We start from the raw sequence: 27,809 nt of genomic DNA on the forward strand, positions 1-27,809 counted from the left end.
TTGAGGCTACCTCCCAATTTTCCAGCAGACACATTTTTGCCCCAAATCCACATCCCTGCAGCCATTCACTGCTGCCTCCAAGTCTGGGGCACACCTTGATTTTTGAAGTATTTGCTTAAAACTCTTGTTTTAAATTCCATTTAATTGAATACAGAATGAGAATTTTCTGTGCCCAAGCACAGAAACAGAAACTTCTCAGTTTATTTGTGAACCAGGCAGTGGGGCCCTGAGGCTGAAGGCAGCAGAGGGTGTATTTAAACATGCAAATTCTGCCTCTCATTGATGAGCCCTGCCTGGGCTTCCCTCCACAGGACTTTGGAAGCAGCTTTCCTATCAGGATCCTCCTGGCATCACAGAGATTTGATTTGGGGGAGTGAAAAACTGGACAAAAAAAAGTAATTAAATCCTTAATCCTAAAACCAGGAACTAGCAACCTGCTCTGTGTAAAATCAAAGATATTTTTTCCTTTTCTGAGCTGGCAGCCAGGTGTGTTTTCACACCCACCTGCTTTCCCTCCTATTTGAGCCTCCACGGAGCCTTTGTAGATTAGCCAGGGCTTTGTTCCTGAGGACAAAAGTCCACCTCCATAACGACTCCCCGAGCTCTGGGAACAGGATAACCTCGGGGATTTGCTTAAGGAGAAGCTGTTAATGCACCAGAGTCTGAGTCAAACAAAGGCAGAACTCGCTCAGGAGGTTCCTGAGCCGCAGCTGGTCTAGAGCAGGGTGGTTTGCCATGCAGGGACAAGGAGGAGCAGCTTTGAGGAGTGAGGGGTTTATCTGGTTCTTGGGATGAAAGGAGACACTCTGCTTGCATCCCTTTAAAACCAAACCGAACTGGCTTGGGAGTCAGGATTTGTGTCAAAGGATGCTCAGGGGAATGACCACAGATCATGGAAAAATGCACTGGAGTGTCTCAGCTCTGGTGTGGATGCCCTTATTCACCTCAAAGCACCTCATTGCAGCTGGTGAGCCTCATTCTGAAAGCAAAATGCAAGAAATTGAATTATTTCCTTTCAATCGAAAGGATTTTATTTAATTTGCAAGTGGTTTACAGTAGGGACAAGCACAAGCTGGCCTGGACAGGCAGAAAGGACAAGCTCATAGCCTGAGGTGCTGTGTTCCATCAAGTTCTGCAAATTGTGAATTAAATTAGCGTCCAACTGAGGAGAGCCTGAAAACACACAAACAGCCAAAAAGTCTTTACTTACCTGATTCGGAGGAGGTGCAATTAATCAGAAATACCTTTGTGTGTCACAAGCTGAGAATGAAATTCCCAGGAAGTTTCCAGCAGCACATTAACAGCATCAAATTTCATGGCGACATCAATCAAGACAAGTAGCCCTCGTCCCCCTCTTGGCACTTTCCTGCATACAATTGCCACTCAATTACCACCAGCCACTAATCAAGAGCACATTTTCATGCAAAAATCCCGTGGCTGAGGGTTGTTATTTCTTTCTGTTGCCTTGTGACTTCAGTTCCTCACAGCCGGCTCTGTTAATGAATGGCACTCGATGGAAATTACACCGGGCTCTGCCCTCTCGCCTTGGTGGCTGGAAAAATTGGAGGTCAAAAAAAAAAAAAAAAAAAAAAGTAAAGAAAAGTAGAGGTAGAGAAAAGGCGGGAGGATGGATAAGAAAGTAGAGATGAGAAAAAAAAAAATAATGCCAAAAAGTTGGAAGGCTGAAAAGTCGAGGCTAAAAAGGGGAGGGAGGTTGAAAGTTGATGCCAAAAAGAGGTGAGAGACTGACATGAGGGCAGGTGGAGAGGGGGAAATTTAGGAATGGTGCTCACCCTTAGCACTGTAAATATTCCCAGAGTCACACAGGACATCGCTGGACCACACTCACCAAGGAAAAGCACGCCGTTTATCGGGAAAAAGTGAAAATTCTGGGAAATAAATGGTATTGCTAAGTCTCCACTTGAACCAATACAGATCTAGAGATCGTTTTTAAACGATCTTGACTGGTTCCCTTTGTGTTCCTGCTCTTTCCACTCTGCGTTTTTACTGTGCCTTTTTAAGCAGCCCAGGTAAAAGAATGAAGAATGAACCCCTCTCGCCTTGGGAAGACGTGAATATTCATTAGATTTAGGAGTATTTCCGAGGTGCTTTTTGAAAGTGGGATTTAGTAAAGCATTTCAAAGTGTCCTGACCTAGAGCATGTCCCCAGCCCTTTCATCTTCCCAACCTCAGAGGGGCAGCACTGGAATTCCTGCCACTTTGGGCACGGTGTGTTTGCTTTTTAATAACTTCAATAACTTTTGCTTTTTAATAATTTTAATATTCCAGCTGCAGGAAGCCCCCTCCATCCATTCTGTGAGTGGGGGACAGGTGACATCAAGGGACACCATGTCACCTGGCCTGGGATGTTGGGCTGCAGCTGCAGTGGGACGAGGTGTCTGCTCGTGCCCTGACATGGAATTGCATAACATGACAAAAAACCTCTGTAAAAATTTCCTAATATATATGAAACCAGACTGGTTTTGTGTATATGAGGCATGTTTGGGTGCTGTAAATAGGCTGAGATGACTTTGTTCCCTGGCAGACATCTCCCATGTGCACAGAAGTCCATGGGTGTCCTGCCCAGCTCCACTGTGACTGCCCACGAGAGGAATTCGTTAGGATATTTCACACAGCAATCCAGACACACTGCTTTAAATGAGGAGAACATTTAGACATTACTCACTTCCATTTGACTGTCAGCTCCCCTGGGCACGATGAAAGCAGCAGTGGGTCCCAGTTATTCTGCTGTTGTATCTGGGGCTCCTGCAAGTCCTGTGTAGTGCTGCCAAGACCTTGGAGAGGGTGGAAATCCCGACAGGAGAATGTGGCTGCTCTGCCATGGGGATTAGAGTTCAAAGTGCTCTCAGCCATGGTGCCCAGTTGCTGTCTCCAGCTGACAATGGCCAGCAAAGTTCATGGAGACACAAAACCTGTCTTGGGACTGCTGCTTGAGGCCTGCTGGTTTCCCAGCCTCTCCCTTTGACACTTTAACCCCTGACAAACAGGTAGGGGGGGTTTAACCTCAGCTGGCAAAGCAGCACCACAAAGCTGGACAGATAAAGCAAAAGCTGCACAAGCAAGCAAAGCAAAACAGGGAATTCATGTACTGCCTCCCATGGCAGGCAGGTGCTCCAGGAAGGCAGGGCTCCATCGATTACTTGGGAAGACAAACCCAGAATGTTCCCCTTCCTCCTTCTCCCCAGCTCTGTGTGCTGAGGGTGATGCTGTCAGGTCTGGGGTGTCCCTGGGGTCAGCTGGGATCAGCTGTGCTGGCTGTGCCCCCCAGCTCCTCTCTGGGGAGGGTGAGGAGCAGGACAGGCCCTGGCTGTGTGCAAGCCCTGCTCAGGGAGAGCTCAAACACCCCTGGGTTATCAGCTCTGTTTGCACCAAATCCAGCAGCTGTGAGAAAAATTAACTCTAGCCCAGCCAAAACCAGCACACCAGGTGCTCTGCTGGTCTCCTGAGCATTAGAGGGACCAGCCTGGCCCAAATTTTGTTCCTTTTCTGTCCATGGTCACTGATAGAGCTGTGGTGAGAACTCCTTGGGAGCAGACATAGATTAGGGGAGGTTAAGGCAGGGAGCAGATTATGGGGGTGCAGGGACATCAGATGGCCAGGAGTGCATGCTGTGGCTGGGTCCAGGAGCTGGGAAGGTCCTGAAGGAAATCTGCACCAGCTGTGGGGCTACAGCAGAACACTCAGGGGGAAGGCAATGTGAGAAGGGCAGGTACTGCTGGTTTGCTCTGAGGAGGTGCTGAAGGGCAGCAAACACAATCTGCCACTCTCAGGCAGATTGCTCTGGTGGGAGGGGATGCAGAAAAATTGGTTTATCACACAGTGTTTTAACTTTGACTTCCTGGGGCACAGTGGGTTTGAGGTGAAGAACTGTTGGTGCTAAATGAGAACCAGGCAGTCTGCAGGGAGATGGGCAGTGAAATAGGAACTAGATTTGGAGGAAAAAACCTGCTTTTCTCTGTGCTGTGTTACTGAGATGCATTTTTTTAAGATAGCTGTGATTCAGAACCATTAACAAGAACGTTTTACCTGGATCATTTCCTTTGGGAATATTTACAAGTCCCCAACAAGAGCAGGGACCGAACCTTTGAGAGGAACATAGCAATGTCATCCCGCAGGGAATGTACCAGTCCAGCTCCTCTGCTCTCAGAGGGACATCTGGCTGCTCCTGGACAACATTTCTGTACAAATAACACCATTCTGATCTGTGCTTCTTGCCCTCTAGATGGTACCAAGCACCGAGTCTGAAATCACTGATTTCACTGCCTGCTGTCAATAACACTGTCAGGCTCTGGGGGCTGTTAGAAAACCTCTTGGCTTTTCCGTGCTTTTGATCCATATCCAGCTTTATAAATAGGTGGGTTTTGTGCCATTCAGTGTCACTGTTAGTTCAGCATGGGAAAGGGTGTGATGCAGATTAAAATAACGAGCCTGGAGGCACAGAGAGCTGTGTGAGTCTCAAGTGCTGCTGCCTTTGCTTTAGACAACACATTCAACCCCCGTCTGGAGAATGACCCAGTTCCTAAAGGGGCTTTTTTTGGGTTGGATCCTTATTAGACTTGGCTTTTATAATTCCTGGAGGCTTTGGTGTGTAGAGAGTGAACACACATCAACGCCTCCCTCCCTGATAAACAGAGAGCAGCTCATGGTGCCAGGCAAAAACATTGGATATCGTCTGTGGCTAGGAAATTGTTTGTCTGGATCTGGATTCTCCCCGGTCTGGCACTCTGCCCTGCTGGGCTTTCCCTGCAGACACAGCAGAGCAGTCCCAGAGGGCAGCAGAGCCATCAGGCCACTGATGGCAGGGCCACACTGTCACCTCTTCCCAGGCAGAAAAGCTGGGAAAGGCTTGGGTGAAAACACAGACTGGAGCTGGTCCAGGTCCTCTGTTGGTCTCCTGAGCATTAGTGGGACCAGCCTGGCCCAAATTTTGTTCCTTTTCTGTCCATGGTCACTGATAGAGCCTTGGGGAAATTCCTTGAGAGCAGACGTCAGATTAAGGCAGGGAGCAGACTGTGGGGATGCAGGGACAACCCTCCCTGACAAACAGAGAGCAGTTCATGGTGCCAGGCAAAGACGTGCACACTGGATATTGTCTGTAGCTAGGAGATTGTTTGCCTGGCTCTGGATTCTCCCCTGGTCTGGCATTCTGCCCTGCTGGGCTTTCCCTGCAGACACAGCAGAGTAGTCCCAGAGGCAGCAGAGCCATCAGGCCAATGATGGCAGGGCCACACTGTCACCTCAAGGCTTGGCTGAAAACACAGCCTGGAGCTGGTCAGTGGTGCTCACCTGGCTCACCTGAGAGGGATCAGGCAGGGCTTTGTCAAATCCCCCCTTTCTCCCCAGCTTTAGGGCAGGAGGGTGTCCCAGCACAGCCACAGTGCCCAGTGCCAGCACTGAAGGGGTGACTGCTGCTGCCCTCCCCTTCTGGGGGAGAATGAAACCAGAACAGCTATCAGCAAAACAAAAGTGACCTTGGCAAGCCAAACAGTTCATTTCAAACCTGTCTGTGATACCTGCATTTCTATAGCAACAAAAATAGGAGGTTTTGCTTACAAACAGTGTCTTGTACATCTAAGAATAGCCATATTTCCACAAAGTTCTTAAAAAAAGACACAAATGCTAGTTTGGATATTAAGATTAATATATTTAATCTTTCTTGTTTGTAAAACAAGACATAAATTTGTGTATAGATATAACATATATTTTTTAATTTATATATAATATATACAGACAATAAAAAAATTTTCCTCTGTATTAGACTGAGAGATTTATGGAGGAATGATATAGGCATAACGGGGAGCTTTGAAGAAACTCAGAGTTTCATAACTAGGTAATTCCCAGGGAAAAGGAAAACACCCTGTCAGCCTTCAGCACTGAAACAGGCCTTGCCCACCATGGACTGAAGTCCCAACTGGCTCTTCCACTGGATATTTGCTACATGGTTCTTGGAATCAGGAGGCTGTCCCCACAGCAGGATGCTCTGTGCCTTGCTGACAGCCCCGGGCCAGGGGAGGTTATTGCACTCCGAGGACGCAGTGTTAAAAGCACATCTGTGCATTTCCATAGCTCCTATGGAAGAACGAGACATTTCCAATGTGCATATTTATCAAAACTCATAGAGATGGGAAGTGACTGCTCATCTCCAAGGGCTGGGGTGAGCTGCCTGGCTTGGACAGCTGCCCTCACCCCCTGAGGCTGTGAGCAGGGCTGTGAGCAGGGCTGTGCCCTCCTGCCCGGCCAGAGGCTGTGACAGGGACAGGCACAGGGATCCCGAGCTGCAGTGGGTGGCAGGGTGAGGGCAATGCCATGGGTGACCTTGCATTTCTCTCCTTGCTCTCTTTTGGAGGGTGGGTGGCTGCAGGGACACCAGTTAAGGCTGTCTCATTGGTTATGTCTGATACTAGACTGGGAGGAGGAGGAGGAGGAGGGGAACCTTGGGGTGGGGAGGAACACAACTAGGAACCATTTTACCATTCACCTAGGAGTCAAAACAAAAACCCCAAAACAAACAAACCTCCCAACTCCAAGTAAATAACCACCTCAGAGAACTAAATAATGTTTCTTATGGCAGTCAGCCTGGTGAAGACAGAAAAGGAACCCCAACACCCTGGCAAGGAGGACAGCCCCTGCCTGGCTCACAGTCAGAGCTGATCTGGGCTCCTCTCTGATGGTCACAGTGAAAAGAAATAGGAGAGGGTTTGGGCTGAGCCTTGGGGGCATGAACCTGACCTCTGGAGAATGGTGTGACAGTGGTCTCCTCTCAGCTGCTAGCCCACCTCTGGCCTGCAGTGGTCAAGGATCAATCAGTCTGGGTTCCTTGCAGGGTTTCTAGCATGGATTCAGCCATCCAGAAGAGGAACACAGAATTGTTTTGGTTGGAAAAGACCTCTAAGATTATTGAGTCCAACCATTCCCCCAGCACTGCCAAGGGCATCATTAAACCATGTCCCCAAATGGCATAACTAAAGGTCTTTTAAACACCTCCAGGGATGGTCACTCCACCACTTCCCTGGGCAGCCTGTTCCAAAACCTGACCACCATCATGAAGAAATGTTTCTTACATCCAATCTAAACCTCCCCTGGCACAACATGAAGCCCTTTCCTCTCATCCTGTCTCTGGGGGAAGAGACCGATCCCCACCTGGCTGCTCCCTCCTGTCAGGAGTGGTGCAGAGCCAGAAGGTCCCCCCTGAGCCTCCTTTTCTCCAGGCTGAGCCCCTTTCCCAGCTCTCTCAGCTGCTCTCCATCAGACCTGTGTTCCAGACCCTTCCCGACTCTGTTCCCTTCTCTGGACACGCTCCAGCCCCTCAGTGTCTGTTTTGTTGTGAGGGGCCCAGAGCTGCACACAGGATTTGAGGAGTGGCCTCAGCAGTGCTCAGGCAGGGGACAGTCACTGTCCTGGTCCTGCTGGCCCCACCATGGCTGGGACAGGCCAGGTGCCCTTGGCCTCCTGCCCACCTGGGCACACCTGGCTCCTGTTGAGCTGCTGGTGAGCAGCACCCCCAGGGCCTTTCCCACCAGGCCCTTTCCAGCCCCTCTGCCCAGCCTGGAGCTGCAGGGCTTGGTGTGCCCCAGGACAGGGCCTGGCTGGGCCTCAGCCCGTGGAGCCAGCCTGGCCAGATCCCTGTGCAGAGCCCTCCTGCCCTGCAGCACAGCACTCCCACCAAACTGGTGTCACGTGCAGACTGACTGGAGGTGTCCTCAAAAGGTACTAAACAGGACAGGCCCCAGCACTGAGCCCTGGGGAACACCACTGGTGATGGCCCCAGCTGGATTTAACTCCATTCCCCACCACTCTCTGGGGCCTCTCCATCCATCCATCCATCCATCCATCCATCCATCCATCCATCCATCCATCCATCCATCCATCCATCCATCCATCCATCCATCATGTTTCTCCAGGAGAATGCTGAAGAACACAGTGAAGAACACAGTGTTAGATTTTTTACTAAAATGCACAGTCTTTCCCTCACCCACAGAGAGTCACCCTGTCATGGAAGGAGGCCAAGCTGCTCAAGCAGCACCTGCCTTTCCCCTGTGCTGGCTGGGCCTAACCCCTTGTCCTGTGTGTGCCATGGCATGGCACCCAAGATCATCTGCTCCGTGACCTTCTTGTCACCGAGGTCGGACTGACAGTCCTGTGGTTCTCTGGATTGTCCCCCCATGCAGGCATTGAACCCTTGCCAGTGGCACAGGCAGTGCCTGTGCTCAGGACTGGAGCACTGGGGCCTAAGCTGTGAGAGCAGAGCCCAGTAGGGTGCCCCAGCTCTGTGCCAGCATGATGGCAACCTGCCATAACCTGCTAGGACTGCTTGCCAAGCCCCAGCACAGCATCAGGGGCTTGCACCCCACAGATCCCTTCTGCTGCTGATTACGTTGTGTTTCTGGGCCAGGAAGATCCTGGAGGCAGAAGAGTTGCTTACGTGGCAAGACACTGGTTTGGCTGCAGAGTGCCCAAGGGGAGTCAGGAGATCTCAGCTCAGCTCCTGATAGCTCACTGGCCCACCTCAAACTGTGACAGAGGTCTGCAGGAGCGAGGCCCAGAGCCCCATGGAACCGCACGGTGTGGGGATGGGGTGCCTGTACCTCCCAAGCACTGTCACCAATGAGCCAGTGTGGGACAACAAGCAGAGAAGCTGCTTGAGCCCCTGGACCAGCAGATTGCACAGCTTGTGACAGGGCACAGATTCACCCTTCAAACCCCTCACCAACACAACCATGCATTCTGCAGAGATCAAAGAGTGTCTTGGCTACCGCAGACCGCGGTCAGCGTGGGCCTGCAGGCACCGCATCCTCAGCAGGCCTGTGAGCTGTGAGAGCATGGCCTGGCACACACTGCCTCCTTGGTCTTCACAGCTGGCTTTACTTATTGATCAGCGTCTTCAGGGAGCGCGTCAGGGTGCTCATGACCGTGGCCACCGTGGCCGATTGGCGGGCCAGCTGCTCCACAGTGTGCTGGTGGCTCAGCATCCTGGCCGTGGACTCCTCGGCAGCCTTCAGGAGGAAGGTGTAGTTCCTGACCACCTCCTCCACCTTGGTCAGCAGCTCCTGGCGCTGGGACTCGGAGCGCACGACGTACACCAGCCTCACAAAGGTCTCAATGAGGCTGCTCAGCACCTGGAAGCTGCTCGTGATGGCCGAGAGCATGTGGGTGGGACTCTTGTCGACGGCGGCCACGCGGCGGCAGGATGCCCGGAACTCCTTGAACTTGAGGGCCAGCTCCTGCTTGTACTCAGCCAGCTGGGAGATGTAGGGCTTGCAGTCCCGCACCTCAGGGCTCAGCACACACTGCCTCAGGATGGTCAGGAGCTCGTTGGTGTCCAGCTGCACCTGCAGGAACCCGTTGGGGAAGCTGTAGGCATGGCCTCGAAGGGTGTTGATCTTTGCCAAGCTCCCCTCAAAACTGGAGGTCCTTAAATCTATCTCCTGGGTCTGGCTCTCGTTGGGACTGCTGCAGGCTGTTGCGTCCAGGACCTGAAGAGTCCTGCTCATGACTGGGACCATCTGATTGTCCAGCTTCATTCCTGGGAGTATCTGCATGGGGATGGAATAGGACAGCTCATCCTTCTCGCTCCCATCATCTGCCACATCGCATTTCCTGTAGTAGAAGCAATAGCGGATGGAGCAGCACTTCTCATCTTCCATGTCTTCATCCCGCAGCTCAGCAGGACTCGGGTACATCTCCTCCTGGACAGAGAACACTGCTGAACCCTTCTGGCTCTTCTTGTCCTGTGCTATCTGGACATAGGAGGGGTCAGCCACTCCAGTGGCTTCCTGGATTTTGCTCTTCAGAACAGGACAGAGGATGCTGGGCTCAGGCTCTTTCTGGGGGCCTTTCTGCTTGGTTGAGTAGGTGTTCTGGTAGACGTCAGAGGACAGGGATGTCCTTTCGGTCTTATCTATTTCACTGACACTGTAGCGACGCAAGAGCTTCCTGTAGTGGGGTGCACCCATGCACTCCCCGCGGGAGGTGCACGTTGTCAGACAGGACATGCCGTTCTCTGGGTCTGACCGGTTGTCTCGGGACTCCAGACTTGTGGATCGGATCCGTTTGCCTTTGGAAGGGCTGCTCATGCTGGTCAGCCTAATGGCTTCCACCTGCTTCTGCTCATCTGCAGCTTTGTCCCTGCCTCGCCTCTCCAGTTCTGGCACCACCAGCTGGTTGGGGGGTGGCCTCATTCCCCTGCAAATCCGCTTGCAGTCGCAGCTGCGCCTTTGCTCCCTGGACATCCCTGGCACTTTCTGCACAGGACTGCTCCTCAGCTGGCAGCTGCAGCGCCCAGGGGCAGGCGGGTGCAGGTACTCCTGTGGTGGGAGGTCACCTTTGCTCTTTGGCTTGAGCAGCTCTTCAAGGAACTCCAGCTCGTACTGCTTCACCTTCTGCAGCTGGGCCTGCCGCTCGTCTGTCTCCTTCTTCAGCCGGGTGGGAAATGTTGCAGAGAACAGGTTCCTAAGCCTAAAGGGAGCTTTTGGGGCTTTGGGTTTAGCTGGGACATCAGCATCTTGCTGGGTTACCTCCAGGACTTTCTCTGCTTTTTTGGAAGGCACAGTGCTAATCTGCAGGCTCTCAGATCTGGGCATCAGCTGGATTGGCCCTTTGGCTTCCTCACTGGTGCTCCTGAAAGTGCTACCAGGTGATGCAGAGTGCACATTGCTGCTCTCAGCTTTTAAGATTTTGGCCGAGCTTTCCTGTTGTATTTTCTGTCCTTGGTTGGAAGGAGCTGAGTGTTTCTGCAAGATGAGGCTTGTGGCTTCTCCACCTGCCTTCTGACCTGTCTCTCCGCTCGCAGCTTTTCCTGCAGCATCTCTAATCACTTTTTGCTGGTAGCTTTTAGAGGCAAAAGTCTTACTGGGCATCATCTCCTCGCCTGCTGAGGTGAGGTGGAAAGCTTCAGCCTGACTGCCAGGAGCTTCCTTAGGACTTGGAGAAACTTCACAGTGCTGCTGTGGAGAGACCTGCTGCTGCTGCTGACAGTTGCACAATGTCTCTGCAGTTTGTGGACCTCCTTTAAGTGTCAAAGGCTTGCTGCTGGTACCATTCACGTTCTGGTCTTCTTTTAAGGCTGATACCACTTGGGGAGCTGAGGCTTTTGCATTTGCCACCTGCTGCAGTGCAGCTGAAACGATGGCTGGAGTTACACTGCTCTTCTGATCCAGGAGCAGCTTGGAGCTCAGCTGCACCTCCTTGGGCATCTTCTCTTGTAGATCCTGTGCCTGCTCTCTGCTTGGGGCTGCTGTGGCATGCAGAGATACCTCAAAGGCAGCTTTTGTGTGAGCTGCAGCAGCTTTGCACTCAGAGCTTGGCACAGCAGCCCCCTTGCCCTGCTCACTGAGCTGGGGGCTCAGCCCTGGCTGGGCAGCCGAGGTGCAGTTCTGCTCCCTGGGCTGCTGCTCCTGCTTGCTCTTGCAGTTGCTAAGGCTGGGACTTTGGGTGGAGAAGGCTGGCTTCAGTGAGGGCTCCTGGCGGCTCAGGGCGTAGGGGGAGGTGAGAACAGCCTGGGCAGCACAGCTCTGGATTCGGAAAGGCAAGTCCTTCCTGGCCAGGAGGTTTTCTTTGTTGATGTGTTGGGTGAGGAAGTAGGCAGCGTTCTGGTGCTGCTTCATGGCAGAGACCATCTCCGAGACATCGGTCAGCTCTGAGGAGGTTGTCTCGTGGCCAGAGTCCAGGGATGACTCAGGAGTGATGGCAGCCAGGACAATAAGACCTGAGGAGGGACACAAAGAAAACCCCACAACAACCCTCACACCACAGTGTGGAGGAGAGGGGAACTCCTTGTGACAGGGCACATTGGAGAAACTTCTGTGGCTTCTCACAACTAAGAGTAAAGGCTTGTAAGGGAAATCACTTTGTCAGCATTGAGCGGGTTTGATGGCTCAATTCAGCAAGAGCTTCTGGCCCAGGAAAATATCCTGTGAAGCTTTCCACTGTTGGTGGTAGCAGAGCTATAGGGATGTGCCTGGCACAAGAAGGAAAATTGGGCAGCAGGTACTCTGCCACAGTGAGTAGGGCAACCAAGGTGGGAAGAGGGACAAAGGATTGTGCTGCCAGCAGGCTGGTCCCAGAGTCACCCATCTGGCAGCAGGTTTGCCTTGTGAAGGGCTCACACACTGCAAAACCTGGGTGGGAACCTGCAGAGACCGATGGCCAAAGGTCCCAGGTGAGAGGGGTCACAGTGGGAGGAGCTCACAGTGCTGGCTGGTTATGGACTCACCCCAGCATTGCGGCATATGGCAGATTTGGGACAAACCAAGAGACTCCTTCAGCCTCTGTCAGGGACAGGAGTCCCACCTCAGCTTCCTAGAAATCTTCTGAGCAGCAACTTGGGTGCTCCTGCTACAGCCTGCTGCCACAAGTTAGTTTTTACTAAAAGCTGCTTCACAGTCACTTATAGGACAGGAGGAGACTAAAGGGAAGGATGTACAGTAGGAAAGAAAGGCTATAGGCAAAAAAGGGAGTCACAGCCACTGAAATACCTGCTGTCTGCTGTGGTGGGGGATGTGGACAATCCTCTGAGGCAGCCAGGGCTTCCAGGGCCTGCAGGGTGGACACCAGGGCATCATCCAGCTCCTGGGCGTGGTCGCGGACGGTCCGTGGCTGCACGCTGTCGATCAGGGTGACCGGGATCTCGTCGTACAGGATGCCACAGAGGTGCCGGCCCTGCTCCTGGCTCTGGGCAGCCGCCCGGCGCTTGGGGTCGTCCTCGTCGGAGCTGTTGTCTCGGAAGCCAGGAGGGGGAGCGGCGATGGCGGGGAGCAGGGACGTTGTCTCGTCTTCTTCCTCGTCGTTGCCGGGAGGGGGAAGCGACATCAGGTCCACGGTGGTGTCGCGGGTGCTGCCGGGCTTGCCCGCCGTGCCCGAGGCCAGCCGGCTCCGGATCTTGGCCTGGCAGGACTCGCAGTACAGGTGGGCGCTGTCGCTGCGCAGGTGCGTGTCTATGGTGTGAGCCCTGGCCCTGCTGCCCTGCCTCTCCTGCTCGAGGCCAGCCGGGTCACACTCCTTGGCTGCCCCGTTGTAGCCTTGGCCAGAGCTTTTGGAAGTGGGGTCAGATTTGGTCCTGGGACGAGTTTCCTCAAAAAAGATCAGGTTTTCATTGATATCCGTGGCGCTCTCCCTCTCCTTCCTCTGCTCTCGCATGTGCAGGTAGCAGAAGCGGATGAGCTCCGAGTCCCGGCTGGCAGCAGCCCCGGCTGCTCCGGGGACAGTGGCAGAGCCACCCACCAGCCCATTCTCCTTCTTTCCCACGTGCCCTGCCGTGACAGGCCGCTGGAAGTTGTGTGCGTTGATGTAATCTAAACAAAAAGCACAACGGAGCGTTAGCAGCAGCACCCAGTGAGGGGAAACAGCTGGGGAAGCTCCTGCCCACCCTGGAGAAACATCCCTGTGCTCTCTGCCCTCCACTGGGACACCCACACTCCCTGCAGCACAGCCAGCCAACCTGGCTGTCCCTTGGAAAACCTGCTGGGCCCGGCTGCCAGGAATGAGGGTAGGAGAAATGTCCTGCACCACAGAAAGAGTTGGAAGGGACATTTCAAGGCCATCTGGTCCAATGGCAGGGACACCAACTAGATCAGGTTGCTCAGAGCCATGTCCAACATTCAAGGAAACCTTGAATGCTCCTGTGCCTACACCTCATCACCCTCATCATAAAACCCTTCCTCTTTGATCTAATCTGGATCTACTCTCAATTTAAAACCTCTGCCCCTTGTCCTATAGCTACAAGTTCTATTAAAAAGCCTCCCTGGAGCGTTCTCTTCTCAAGACTAAAAGCTCCAAGTCTCTCACCTAGCAGAGGTGCTCCAGCACTCTGATCATCTTCATGACCTCCTCTGGACTCGCTCCAGCAGCTCCATGTCCTTGCTGTGCTGGGGAGCCCAGAGCTGGAGGCAGCACTGCAGGTGGGGTCTGACCAGAGTGGGGCAGAGGGGCAGAATCCCCTCCCTTGACCTGCTGGTCCTGCTGCTTTTTGGGCAGCCCAGGACACTCTTGGCTTTCTGGGCTGAGAGTGCACGTGGCTGGGTCCTGTCCAGCCTCTCATCCCCCAGCATCCCTGAGTCCTCCTCTGCAGGGCTGCTTTCCATCTGTCCATCCCCCATCCTGGATCAGTACTGGCGTTGCCCTGCCCCAGGTACAGCACCTTGTACTTGTTGAACCTCATGGGATTCCCAGGGGCCACTGCTGGAGCTTGTCCAGGTCCCTGTGGATGTCATCCATTCTTCAGGACTATCAACCAAACCACTCAGCTTGTGTCATCTACAGACCTGCTGAGGGTGCTCTCACTCCACAGTGTCCTTGATGAGGACACGAAACAGTCCTGGTGCCAGGACAGGTCCCTGAGCTCAATCCCTCTGCTGGGTAGACAGAGGCAGAGGAGGGCTGGCCAGCACAGCAGGCACTGCACACAAGGATGTGGGTGCTCATCACTGACCCACCAGTGTGTCCAGAGGGCAGCAGGAGCAGCTCCTGTTCCAACAAGGACCTCCAGGCTCACCCTGCCAGCTCACATGTAATATGGCAAGAAGGAATTGTTGCCATTTTTGGGTAATGTTGGCTACACCAAGCAGTGTTCATCAGGATACCACTAAAAGTGGAGTAATATTGCCTTTTGGGGAGACATCCACTGCAGTTTAGCTGTGTTCCAGTGGCAGGAGCAGCCCCTTGTCCCTCACTGCCTGTGATCCATGTGCTATTTCTATCTGGCTGACAGCTACTGGATCAGGCTGGCTATAACAGAGCTATAACAGCTCTTGCTGTTAAGCATCTCCCAGTGACAGCCTCCCCTCATTCCCTTGTGCAGGGAAAGTGGCTGAAATACTACTTGAATTTCTGGCCAGAGGTCCATCCCTCAGGAGGGGAATCTGTCTGCATTGCAGGTTGGATTGTGCAGCTGTGCTGAGAGCCAGGGGATGCAGATTCTGTCTGACCAAGGGAAAATTAAATCAAATAAATCCTAATTAAATTCATTAGCTCGACAAATTGGACAATTTGTCTCCCCAAACACATGTTTGTATTATACTGTTCATCACCTGCAATGCTAAAATCCCAATAAAATCAAAATCTCTTTGATGCCTGGCCATGGCAGCGCTCAGAATGACAGCTGGGTGAGGGAGCACTAGGCTGCCAGAGCTGGGCATGTGTGGGCTCTAGGAGGGTGGCAAAGGCTGAGGCAGAGGCTTGCTGGCTGCCCATGCCAAGGCAAGGCCTGCTGCTGAATGGGGCCAAACCCCAAAAATCCAAATCCAGCTGCTGCATGCTCAGGAGGGAGAAAACTGCCTGCCAAGGAGCTGAGAGAGCAGCTAAGGGCACAGAGCTGATGGTGGCTGAGGGTGAGAGTGGGGAGAAGAAGGGACAGGGAGCTGAATCACCCGGGTAGCTCCAGCAGGGCACACTGGAGGGCAAGGCTGTGGCATATGGCTCCACAGGGAGATGCAGAGATGGATCTCACTGACAGCGTTCAGACAGCGTGTGCATTTCTAAAAATGTCTGCTGTTCAGCAGGAGGCTCTAATGGGCCTCAGGGAAGATGGATGTGCTCCTCTTCTAGGTAAAAGCATGGGCCAAGGCTTGATTTTTACATTTAAGATTCTGGCACAGTCTGCCTGCAGCCTGGGAAGTCTGGGCTAACTTAATTCATCCCAGTGGGGCTCTCTCCTGCAAGGATGTGCTAATGATCAGCATCCCTGCTCCCTGTGATCCAGCCAGCTCTGACAGCTCAGCCTGCAGCCCTGGAGAGAGCAGGATGTGAGCAGACTGTTTGCCCAGCACACCCTAAACCCACTCCTGCTGAAGGGTGGCTGGGCTGAGTGCCCTGGGTCTGCAAGGGACCTGCTCCACCCCACGGGTCACAGAGTTCTCACTGCACCCAGGAGGATGGAGCAGGGCACCCAGAGAGGGCTGGCACAGACCCACTGCTGTCCTGCCCACTCTGTGACTCCCTCTCACATCACTCCCACCCTGCAGGGTTACTGAGATTGGTTATTTGAGACTGACAAGAGTAGGGCAAGATCTACAACTCTTTGGTAGAGGTTTGGATGAAGACCCTGAAGCAAAACCTCAGGAAAAAAATTCTGGCTATTGCCACAGAATGTGGGAAAACACCTCTTGCACATGCTGAGACATCTCCAGATGCCAGGAATTGTGGTGCTGCCAGCCTCCTGCCAAGCCCTTGGGTGTGGGGTGCTCTGCCCCTCTCTGACTCCCCACAGCCACGTGTCCCCTGTGTCCCACAAGCCAGGGAAGGAGCACTCTGATGGCAGCTAAACCAGCTCAGTTGCAAACACCCTCTGCTCACAGCAAAATGTGATTAAATACATTTCCATAGGGCAACTGGGCAGAGCACAGTGACAGCTGTCAGTCAGGGCACAGAGGAAGAAAGGAGAGGAAACTGCTTGTACTTACACCAAAATCACCTGCCAGGCCTGTTCTGGATTCACTGAGGTTGCTGCAGGTGCTTTCCTGATCCCTCTTGTGAGTGTGTCCTCCCACAGGTGCCAAATCCATGCTTGGGTGCCTTCCTCAAAGGCACCAAGGCTTTCCCAAGGACCCTCTGCACTCCTCCCCAGGCCAGGCCCATCTTGAGAAGGGAGTTTTGACACTGGACCTAAACTAAGCAATTGTCACAGCCCTCTGGAGCTACAGTGTCACTTGGGGGGTCTGAGAGTGACCTTGGGTTGGTATTTTGCCCATCTCCAGTCACTAAACCCATATTTTATAGTTCCTGTACAAAATATATTGGATGTGAGCCACAGCATGTGGTTCCTGGTTGGCTCTTGTTTGAAATCACTCTTGAGAATCATTGCTCTTTCTGGAGGGTGACTTACACCTGCAATCCATCCTTAAGGGACAGCATTGGTGCCTGCTGGGACAGAAGCTCCTGCTGTGTCCAGACCAGCCTTCTGCTCCCTGAAAAGCTGGGACAGACAAGTTTCATTTCTGATTTAGGAAATCAGCAGAACAGCCACACTCACAGGGCTGCTGTCACAGACATCTTTTATGAAAAATCCTTTCTTTAGGATTTTCCCTTCTGAGAAGCTGAGGCCTCAGAAAAAAAATGTAAACAATGGTTATCTGCTGCTGTAGAATGCAACAGGTAGATTTTTGATTGAGCCATCTTGAATGTTTATAATTAATGGCCAATCAAGACAGCTATCTTGGATAGAGTCCGAGAGAGCTGCCCTTTTGTTATCATTCTTTTCTTTTCTATTCTTAACTTAGCTAGCTTCTGAAGAAACCTTTCCTTCTATTTCTTTTTAGTATAGTTATAATGTAATATATATATATATATCATAAAATAATAAATCAAGCCTTCTGAACATAGAGTCAACATTCTGGTCTCTCCCTTCACCTGAAAACCCCTGTGAACACTGTCACAGGCTGCCCCTGAGGCTCAGAGCCCCAGGCTGGGGGGCAGCAGTGTCAGAGGCAGCAGGAATGCAGCCCCTGAGCTCACACAGGTGGAGCAGGATGCAGCCAGGGAGTGTGTGCTGCACCCCTGCAGCTCTGCGAGGGTGTCAGAGGCAGCAGGAATGCAGCCCCTGAGCTCACACACTCAGGTGGAGCAGGATGCCAGCCAGGGAGTGCACAGGCTGCTCTGTGAGCCCCAGCTTGTGGCTGGCAGCCTCACAGGGCTCCTCCTCAATCAGCTCCTCCTGGAGCTGCTCCAGGAGCTGCCAGCACGGCTCATGGGGAGTGTTTAGGGGCTGAGCTGACACCACAAGTCATTTTGGCTGACCCAAAATGAGCACCTGTCTCCCTGCTCCTTGCTTTCTCGTTAAAGAGGGAGCCTGCTGCTTCTCCAGGTGAATGGGAGCTGTCAGGGAAAGCCTTTCCCTCCCTGGTGCTGCAGGGGAGGGCAGGAGGCTGCAGAGGGGCTGGCACAGAAAGCAGAGGCTGAAACGTACCTGCCTTGATAATCTGAGGAGGGGGTGGCTGGCTGGGGGCCCTGGACAGGATCATCTTCTTGGAGTCCACCAGGAGCCGGCAGTAGCCCGCAATGAGGCAAGCGAAGTTGGTGGCTTCAGGCCACTCCATCAGCAACACCAGGGGCTGCAAGGCAGGAGGGACAGAGAGAGTGAGGGCCCCTGGCTCAGCTCATGGGCACCAGAGCTGCACAGGGCTCTGCTGGGCCCTGCACTGGTGGAACTGGTGAGCTGCTGGTGCTCCCAGCACTGCCAGGTGAAACCAGCCTGGCTGCAGCTCACCCAGCTGAGCACAGGAGGGTGCCTGGCTGCAGCTGTGGTTCCTGATTGCTGAGGGACCCACAACAATTCCTTCTGATCCTTTGTGTGCATATCAGTGCTCTGAGCCCACCTGTTCAACCATCAGGGCTTGGGAGGAGCACAGCGAGTTTGGGAGTCTCCAGAGCTGCCAGAACACCTCTCTCATTGCAGGCACTGTGTTTCCCTACCATAAATTAAAATATCTGCTTCCAGCAAGATGCCAAAAGGGCCAAACCCCATTACAGGTTCCCCCAGCTACCACTCTGAGACTGTGGATCTTATTTAAACCTAACCCTTTGGAAAATTAAATTTGTGCTTAGGAGCAGATGGTGCCTTCCCTTTTAGGAGAGCGTTTATTTGCATGCTAAAAAAGAGCTTTGCTTTAAAGAGAAATAAAACTCAGACATGATCTGTGTGACACATATAACCTCACAGCACAATCTAGCAGCAGACAGTGTGACTCCCAGCTCCCAGATTGTCCCAAGGAGAGGATCAGCGTGCCAGGGAAGCTGTTGGGGTGGGATCCACTGTTACCCACCCAGTGAGGTCCTGGGCACTGCTGGGAGCAGGCTGGGCAGAGCAGCCTCTGTCAGCACAGCTCACCTGGGAGCTCCCTGCTCCATCTGAGCCCCCAGCACTGCTCAGGACAGACCCATGAGATGGGAAAAATTGACAGGTGCCTTCAACAGTTATGGCAAAAGCAGCTCCTGCCCTTGCCTACCCCTTGCACAAAGCATCCCCAGGTACAGGGGATATCTGAGCCAACTGGGGATGCTGAACTGCTGCTCTCTCAGGCTGCCTGTCCTGCCACACTCAGCCTCTTGCACACTGAGAGCCCTCCAGGACTCAGAAGAACTCATTTACCACACTCAGGGAACACCAAGGCTGTTTTACAAAACGCTTGAGCCTACACAGTGTGAAAAGCTTTAAAGCTATTTTGGTTTTCTTGTTTTATAACCACAAGAGGTTCCTGGTACCCACTGGCCAGTTTTGTGCTCTGCTCAATATTTCCTTCTGTAAGCCACCAAGCCCATTCTGGCACAGCAAGGCCCACCTTAGGCCAGTGTCATGCTCTGGACCATAAAGTGCAACAAACTTGGGTGTGAAGCCATCAACATGAGATCCCCAAGCCATGCCAGCCCCTGGCACATTTCTCCCAGGGCCAGGGTGAAGAAGTTCCCTTTTTGGCTGCTGTGCAGGAAGATAAAGGGAAAGGCTGCTGTGCAGGAAGATAACTTGATGTGGAGGAGAAGCAGCCTGACAAGTGAACATGCTCTGCTGAGAGGCTCTGCCCCTGCCTGCTTGACAAGGCTCTCTCTGAATCTTGGAAAATAAACCTGAGATGACACAGATCAAAGGGGAAGTACCAAAGCAGAGAGAGAGGAGTGAAGAGGTTCTCAAGATAGCTCAGAGGAGGCAGCATGCAGTGGTGGGGGGTGACAACTCTTAGCCCAGCTCCAGTCTTGACATAAGTGATGAAAGGAAACCATGTGTTCTGTGTATGAAGCATCCTTAAAACAAGTGGCTTCTACACAGGGCTAAGCCCTCCTGGATTTTTCAAGCCATCTGTTGAATGAGGACATCTTTGTGCATTTTCCCTGCTCTGCTCTGCAGGGTTTGGAGTGCCAGCAGCAAGGGAGGGAGCAAATCCCAGTGGGAGGGAGGCAGTGGGTGATGAACACCCACTGCTGGGAGACTAAACCAAGAGGCCAAGGTGGGCTGAGAGTCCCAATCCTAAAGGCAAAGCAGGGGGTAATTTCCACCATGCGTGAATCCCACAGGGCTGTGAACCTTCACTGCCCCCATGTCAGTGCTCACCCTGCAGCCCCCAGGGCAGCCCCAGTGCCCCAGCTGGTGACCAGGGCCCATTTCCACATTTCTGTATTTCCTAGCTGGTGACCAGCATCTCCAAGACCCATTTCCATCTTTCCATATTTCCCAGCTGGTGACCAGCATCTCCAGGACCCATTTCCATCTTTCCATGTTTCCATTTTTGCTCAGCTGCCTCTGCCTCAGGACGCTCCCACCCATCCAGAGATGGGACTGCAGGTTCTTGCTGGCAGGACACAGCCCCTGGATCAGTCCTCCTGAAGGGGGACAGGACTGAGATACAGCAACCCTGACTGGTGTTCCTTGATTACAAATGAAGCACCAGGGTGCTGTGAGCTCCCTACCAGCTCTCCAAGCAAGTCCAGCCTCCAGAATGGCTTCCAGCTATAAATGCATGGCATGCAGGGGTTAACTGTGGCACTCTGCTCTGAAAAGGAGGAATCTTAAACCTGGTTAATGTTACAGCTTAGAAAAGATTACTCTGATATACTGGCAGGGAAGCTGTGTGAGGGTTCTTCAACTGTCAGGTATTTAAATATTGTTATTGGGGATTAAATCACTTCAGGCGCAGCTTGGAGCCATCCACCCATGCTGTGGATGTGTCATCTCCCCATGGCCTGGGAGCCCACAGTGCCTGGGTGTCATCCTGTTTTTTAAAGTTCTTCTAAGCCTTCTGATGTTCACATTCTTGTAGCAAACTTTCTCACACACTTTCTGTAAATAACTCATTGTTTTGCATTCCTTTATAGAGAAAGAGAAATTTGATGGACTGTTGGTTTGTCCAGTGTCATTGGAGATGTGGCACTGTCACCCTCCAATCCACTGTCACTTTTGGCAATCTATAAATGTTGGAGTCAGAATTAAACCTTCCCTCTTTTTTACCTTGGAGAGTCCAGTGTTGTGTCATTTTATTTCATGTCCTAGAGCAACACCTGGGTCTGTGCTCTGCTCATGGGTTATGAGCTTTTACAAAGACACTGATTGTTGCTACATGAAAGAACACAAGCTCACACTGCTGTTCTCAAGGTGGAAAAAGGGAAGTTTATTTTCTGACTCCAACATTTATAGTTTTCCAAAAGTGACAGTGGATTGGAGGGTGACAGTGCCACATCTCCAATGACACTGGACAAACCAACAGTCCATCAAATTTCTCTTTCTCTATAAAGGAATGCAAAACAATGAGTTATTTACAGAAAGTGTGTGAGAAAGTTTGCTACAAGAATGTTAACAACAGAAGGCTTAGAAAATCTTAAAAAATCAAAGCAACAACTGATGGTGAGCAAAGCTGCTGCAGTCAGGCTGTGCATCTCCCCTGGCCCTGCTGGCTCCTCTGCTGCTCACTGACAGAGTTCTGGCACAGCATCTGAGCCCTTCCCACACGGGGTTACAAGGCTGACTCTCTCTCTTCCACTCCACTCCACTCCACTCCACTCCACTCCACTCCACTCCACTCCACTCCACTCCACTCTATTAAATGGTTTTGCTGAGATTGCAACAGCTCAGCTGCTTTGGGATGTCCACCCTGCTGCCACATCCCCCTGAGAGTGGCCAGCAGATCTGGAAGTGATTTATGGGGCCAAGAGGCAAAGAGACAACATGATTGCAGCAGCCCTGTTCCCCTGGGACATGATTCCACAAGGAGGAGGTGCCAGGGCTGGCAGCTAATGGAGGCGTTATTTTTAGGCATTGGCACCCTTGGCCACCCTGCTCCATGTGGGCAGAGCAAACGAGATCCTGTGGAGACAGCCAGGCACGGTGAGCTGAGCAAATGTTGACTTTGTGAGCAGGTGCACCAAGCACTTCCAGCTCAGGGTGCTGGGGCCTTTAGATGGCAAATTCAGGGCAGCTTTGTGGGGAGCTTCTCTAAATGAGAGCAGCCCTGAAGAACTGCAGGGTTGTTTGAGAGCAAAACCAAAGAACTGTGCTTTGGGCTTCCTTGGCTTCTGGCAAACAGGATTCACCTCCATTCCCTTGGAAACATCCTGCAAGAGGCAGAGGGGCTCCTGCCTGAGGTCAGGACTGCAGAGGGCTGGGGTTTATTATCCCTGTCTACCTCCTGCAGTTTTCTCAACTCACTGCTCAATCTCAACCAAACCCAACAAAAAGGCAGCGACCTGGAAGAGCATGAATCTTCCTAAGTTTTCCAAACCCAGGGGTGCAGTAGGGCAGAGCCTTGTGAGAGCGGCTGGAATGCAGGGAGGGATGCAGCAGGGGCAAGAGCAGTGCTGTTCTGCTGAGCCCTGCTCAGCAGCACCTTGGCCACACGGTGCAGAGCCCTCTGTCCCAGCTGCTGATCAGGAGATGAGGTTGATAACTGATGGGGAACAGCTTATTGTTTCAGACTGCAAGGTAAGATGCATTCTATTACTGTATGTAGTTGTCTTTTGTCAGGTGGGCAGTTTGCCTTATCTCTCTCTCTGAGTGACCACAATCATTCCTCCCTTGGGAGGGCACATCTGCTGATAACAGCTATTGAATGTCACTGCATGGCTGATAAGAACTACAGCAGCCCATTGGGAGATGTGAGCCCAGAGGGAGGAGCCAAGCATTCCTACCCGGATATAATCTGGAGATTCTGGAACACCAGCACAGCTTCTCCACTGGATTCCCCAGAGGAACAGCAGCTGCCTCTCCTTCCCCTGGATCTTCAGAGGAAGAATCCATCCTTCTCTACAGGATCCCTGCTCCAGCAGAACCACCCCTGACACTGCAGGAGGGCTGAGCCACAATTCCAATGGGACTGCTGCCAACACCCTGACCCACAGGGTGTCAGGCTGGGTTCTGACTCTGTCAGTGTTGGTTTAGTTTACTGCATTGTTTATTTTATCCTTTTATTTTCTTCCCTATTGAAGAACTTTTATTTCCTGCTCCCATAATTTTTGTTGCCTGAGAGCCCCTTAATTTAAAATTTATAGCAATTTGGAGGGAGGGGGGTTAATTTTCTCCATTTCAGGGAAGGCTCCTGCCTCCCTTAGCTGGCACCTGTATTTCCAAACCAAGACACTTATCAACCTGGATAACCCCTGGCTGTCCTCCCACCAGGCTCCTCTGGCCTGCCTCATGCCCACCAGCCCATCCTCTTCCTCATTCTCACGGGCACATTCTTGCTGCTCCAGCTCCTCAGCAGCCCCAGGGCTCTGCAAAGCAGAAGTGCCTGTCTGTGTTTTGTCAGCACAGCAGCACCTTTAGGGTGAAATCTCCAAGTTTTACACAGAACCAAACTTTCTGGGACAATGCTACTGCTCTAAAAATTGGCCAAATATCAGATGCCCAGATAAAGGTTCATCTCTGACCTGCAATGTGCCGACATGTAAAAAAAGCAAATTTTCACAAGGATGCTCTTCCTACATCTACATGTGTAACACCAGCCTGAAATTACTGATGGTTTGATCTTTCATGCATAATGGTTCCCAGATTTTCTAGGCCTCATGAGGAAAGGACACCTTTTCATTCAAAGTTTCCTGCTTGACAACCAGTCTCTCTGTGAAGTTAAACAAAATATGTTTATACTGGATAGAAGAAATTACTTTTGCATTAGTTTATAATTGATAAAGTGATTTTTCTATAATGCCCTGCTTTTAAATAAGATCTCAGTGTCCTTCTGGGGGGTATTTTCTTGCTCAAACAAAGGTCTGTAGGAAATTTTCTGGCCAGGGTTATGCTAGATGATTTTAACAGTCCTTACACTGAAATTAATTTATGACCCAATCTATTCATACTATAACCTCTAAGATGATATGCATTTCCCTTTAATCTCCCTGCTTTACTTTGGGTCCTACCCTGCTTCCTTTAATGCACTGCAGCAGAAAGATGGGAGATGAATTTACATAATTTATGTTCCTTGGTTTACTTGAGGTGCACTGCCAAGTTTTTATTTAATAATACAGGCACCTGGGCCTAATGAGGCAGCAGTCAATTTTTCACTTCTACTTTGACCTTTCCTTCTCTCCCCTGCAGCATTAATAACTCAGCTCTATCAATACCAGGCTGCTTGTGACTAGTACCACCATTTCCCACTTGTTGATCAATAAGGGCACTGCCTTGGTTAGACCTGCAGCTCTCTCCTTCCTTAGAGGGCTGCATTTTTTGGTCGAGTTTGGGGCTTTGTTTTTGTTTTTTTAATGAAGAAATCAAATCTGGCTTTGCAGGCTTGGAAACCCATCCTCTCCACATGTTGTCTGCATTTCCTGTTTCTGGCTGGCTCCTCTCCTGGGTGCCTGCAGGCAGTGCTCTGGGTGCTGCTGGAGATGGGAAGTGCTTAAATTTGTATCCCAGTGCTTTGCTTTTCATCCCATTCCTTTGCTTGACATCCTATTCCCTCGCTTCATATTCCACTCCTCTGCTTTACATCCCATTCCTCTGCTTTTCATCCCATTCCCCTGCTTTTTTCATCCCAGTCCCTTGCTTTATATTCTATTCCTCTGCTTTTCATCCCACTGCAAGCAGGCATCTGTGTCTGCCCCTCTCACCCAGGTACCGAGCCAAAGGAAATCTCAATCCCTCCCTCTCTCCCCCGAGATGATGATGGTGCTTCAGAATGGTTCCATGCAAATAAAGATTAATTCAGTGTAAGGAATCAGAGCTCAGGTCCATTATCTCTCCAAAGCCTCGCTCTTCCTGTAGGAGAAATCTCAGGGGCTTCAGTCAGGGCTTGCAGGTGCAGGAGGAACCTGAGCCTGGCCTGCCCTGGTGACTCTGATGTGGCTCCCCACTGTTTTCACACTGGGGTTTGGCAAATGCACATTGGGCTCTGGCCTCAGCAGCCCATCCCATCCCTGCTGTGATCAGCCCAGGGAGCACAGCCAGGCTTGGGGCTGGCTCAAGGGCTCATCATCCATCACCTGTGACAGGAAGGGGCTCCTTGGCTCCTTCCAGGAGGAGAGGAGAGGACTGAGCCCCAGCTGTGCATCGTGCTGTTTTCCATGGCAGGCTGGAAGCACACCCTGGGACACCAACACCAGTACCCACATTCCAGGCACAGCAGCAGCAGCAGCCAGGGACCTTTCTGAATTAATTTTTCCTTTGGTTTCCTCTCTCAAGTCTTGACCTCAGCTTAAGCACCAGGCTGGCTGCAGGCCCTGCTGGGAGACCAAAGTCAATTACCCCAATGCCTTTGATTGAATTGTGCCTGGCCAGCAGCCAGTGCCCCAGAGCCAGCAAGGGACAGGCACAGCCTGGGCCAGCTCCTCTGCTGAGCCTGCCCAGGCTCAGGTGATCCAGCTGTCCCCCAAGCACCTTCTGTCATTCACATTCAGAGAGCTTCAGCAGCCTTTGTCCCAATGTCAGGACTGTTAATAACAAAAAACCCAGCAGTGTGCAGCTGTTTAAATCAGAGAGGAGAAATGCTCCATTGGAAAAGCCATTTCAGAAAGAACAAACCCTCTGCTCCCGTGGGAGCTGTGGAGCTGCACAGCCAGGGGAGCCTGGAACAGCTCTCCCCACAGCTCCTGGAGCCTGCACTGGGGAGCAGCCACCTCCTGTGCCCCCTCCAGGCTGCCAGGCTTGCCCAGATGCCAGGCAGGAGATGCTGGCACTGCCCTTCCTGGCAGGTACAGGAGGAATTTGCAGTGCTGCACCAGGGAGGTGCATGCCTGCAGCTCCATTCTGAGCTGGCTCAGAAGCATTGGCCACTCTCAAATCCTGGTCCCAGCAGGAGGGGGAAACCCCTGGGAGATGCAGAGTCCCCTAACCTGGCAAGGTGCACTTAATAAAGATGATGTAAAATGCATAAAGATCATAGGAGACACCTTGTGCCACCTCCCTGCCCCCAGCACTGAGCTCCAGGATCAGTGCCCAAACATTGATTCTGAGGAGGAAGAACAGAGGAGCAACAGCCCCAGCAGAAAGGAGGCTTTGCCAGGTGAGAATGACCACTGGAACTTGCCAAAGGACCACTGGAACCGGCCAAAGGACCTCCTGCACCACTGCAGTGCAGCTGGGGATGTGCAGTCCTGCCCCCACCTGCAGGCTGGGAACTTTCTCAGCATTCCCAAGCAGAGCTGCTCACTCCTTCCATGGCTGTTGAGACAAAACCTGCTCCTGTCCTCCCTGCAGCTCTCACAGACCTGGCAGGGAACAAAAATCCTTGGAACCAGCAGCAGAAAAACCTGGAGGTTTTTGTTTTTCTGTCCTGAGGTGGTGTGGCTCCTCTCTGAGGGGTTCTGTCAGCATCTGCCCCCCTCTTGCCACAGTGGCAAAAAACAAGAAGCAAAGCAGAGGTCCCAGCCCTGGGTTTGTATCCCTGGGCTATTCTAAACAGAAATGGAAGCCCAGGATGGAAAAGCTCCAAAACAAACCAATTAACTACACCTAGTGAATAATTCATAAGACAAACAGTATTTCTTTTCTGCCCAAAATAAATGCAAATGGTTTATGATCTCCTCAAGCCTGTTTGTCACCTGAAAATCTCCCCCAGCTCCTTCCTGGCAGGTGAGTCTGGGCTGTGGGTGCAGCTCAGCAGCAGGGAAGGATGTCTGGACTGTGCTGGTTTGGTCAGGGTGTTCAGACCCCCCAGCTGAGGGCTGCTCCATGACCTGACCCCCTTTTTAACCCATTTTAGCTACACGTAGAAATTCAAGATGGTCTTTCTGCACAAAACCCTAAAGCATCATTGGCCACCTGTGTTTCCACAGTAACTCAGTGAGCACCTCCCACAGATTCAGCTGGGAGCTGCCCCAGCACCAGCATCCCCTGCCAGCAGGGTGAACAGCCCAGGGGGACATCCCCTCCTACACTGGAGCTCTGACAGGCTCCCAGGGGTGACAGGGATTTGACAGGTCCCCAGAGCAGCCAGGACACCACTTGGAGCCCTCTAATGGTTTGCAACTCACAGCAGAAACTGATTGATTTGCAACCTGGGGCTTTAGCCAGTGACACGTTCAGTGCAACAGAATAATTGCAGATTAGCACTGTGAGCTAATGATCTTTTTGCCTGCTTTTCTCAGCCTGCCTCATCCATCGCTGTCCTGCGTGGGATTAGCATATGCCTGGTTTTGGAGCAAACATTCTGCCTTAAAACCCAGCCCTTTGGATAATGGCTAAATGAAGACAGATAACAGCAGCCCTGCCCTGGCACGGTGCTGATGAGCCTGCTGAGATCCATAAATGGGGTGTATGCTCCATTCCAGGCAGGCTGAGGGGCTTTTGGCGGCCAGAGGCAGCTGCCTGGAATTTCTCCTGGAGATAAAGGCACTGTGCATGTGGATGCTCGCAGGAAAGTGTGAGCTGCTTACTCCAGTGAGATGGCTTTCCTCCAGCTTCTGGGGGGCTGGATAGCAGGGTCACAGGGGAAAGTCTGCTCCTGCAGCAGGAAAGGGCTGCTGGAGGCACAGAGTGGATTTCTGCAGCGGGGAATGGCTGTGGGGAGCAGCGCCGCAGGATCCGTGGACAAGTGCGTGGGAATTGCCACCTAATTCAGAGCAGATGGATGCCAGCAGCACCCAAGCCTCCAGAGCATCTGTCCCTCCTGTGGCCAGCCTGTGCTGGGGGGCACAGTGCTCTCCTCCACACCAGGGAGGGGACAGAGGGCCATGGAGCTGGGTCACAGTGGGGACAGTCACGCTCAGAGCACTCATAGTGAGCCACAGCAGCAGGGCACGAGCAGCCTGTTATTAATGCATTGATGGGGTGGTTTTATACACACAAATGCCCCATTATTAATGCATTAATGGGGTGGTTTTACACACAAAAATCCCCCATTATTAATGCATTAATGGGGTGATTTTATAATGCATTAATGGGGTGG

At 52.2% G+C, this 27,809-nt stretch overlaps 1 protein-coding gene across 1 annotated transcript in view; it reads right to left on the reverse strand.

The window, feature by feature from the left end:
* Positions 1-7,922: 7,922 nt before the first annotated feature.
* The window catches only part of FRMPD3 (FERM and PDZ domain containing 3), a 30,256-nt gene continuing 10,369 nt past the window's right edge, over positions 7,923-27,809 (reverse strand). Inside the window, exons 11-13 of the mRNA XM_059482958.1 lie at positions 17,918-18,062; positions 12,495-13,310; positions 7,923-11,725 (exon numbers count right to left, since the gene is read on the reverse strand). Coding sequence (XP_059338941.1) covers positions 8,883-11,725; positions 12,495-13,310; positions 17,918-18,062 — 3,804 coding nt within the window. The 3' untranslated portion in view covers positions 7,923-8,882. The remainder of the gene's footprint in view (positions 11,726-12,494; positions 13,311-17,917; positions 18,063-27,809) is intronic.

Source organism: Ammospiza nelsoni, chromosome 15, assembly GCF_027579445.1.
Source record: "Ammospiza nelsoni isolate bAmmNel1 chromosome 15, bAmmNel1.pri, whole genome shotgun sequence".
NCBI classification, from domain to species: Eukaryota; Metazoa; Chordata; class Aves; order Passeriformes; family Passerellidae; genus Ammospiza; species Ammospiza nelsoni.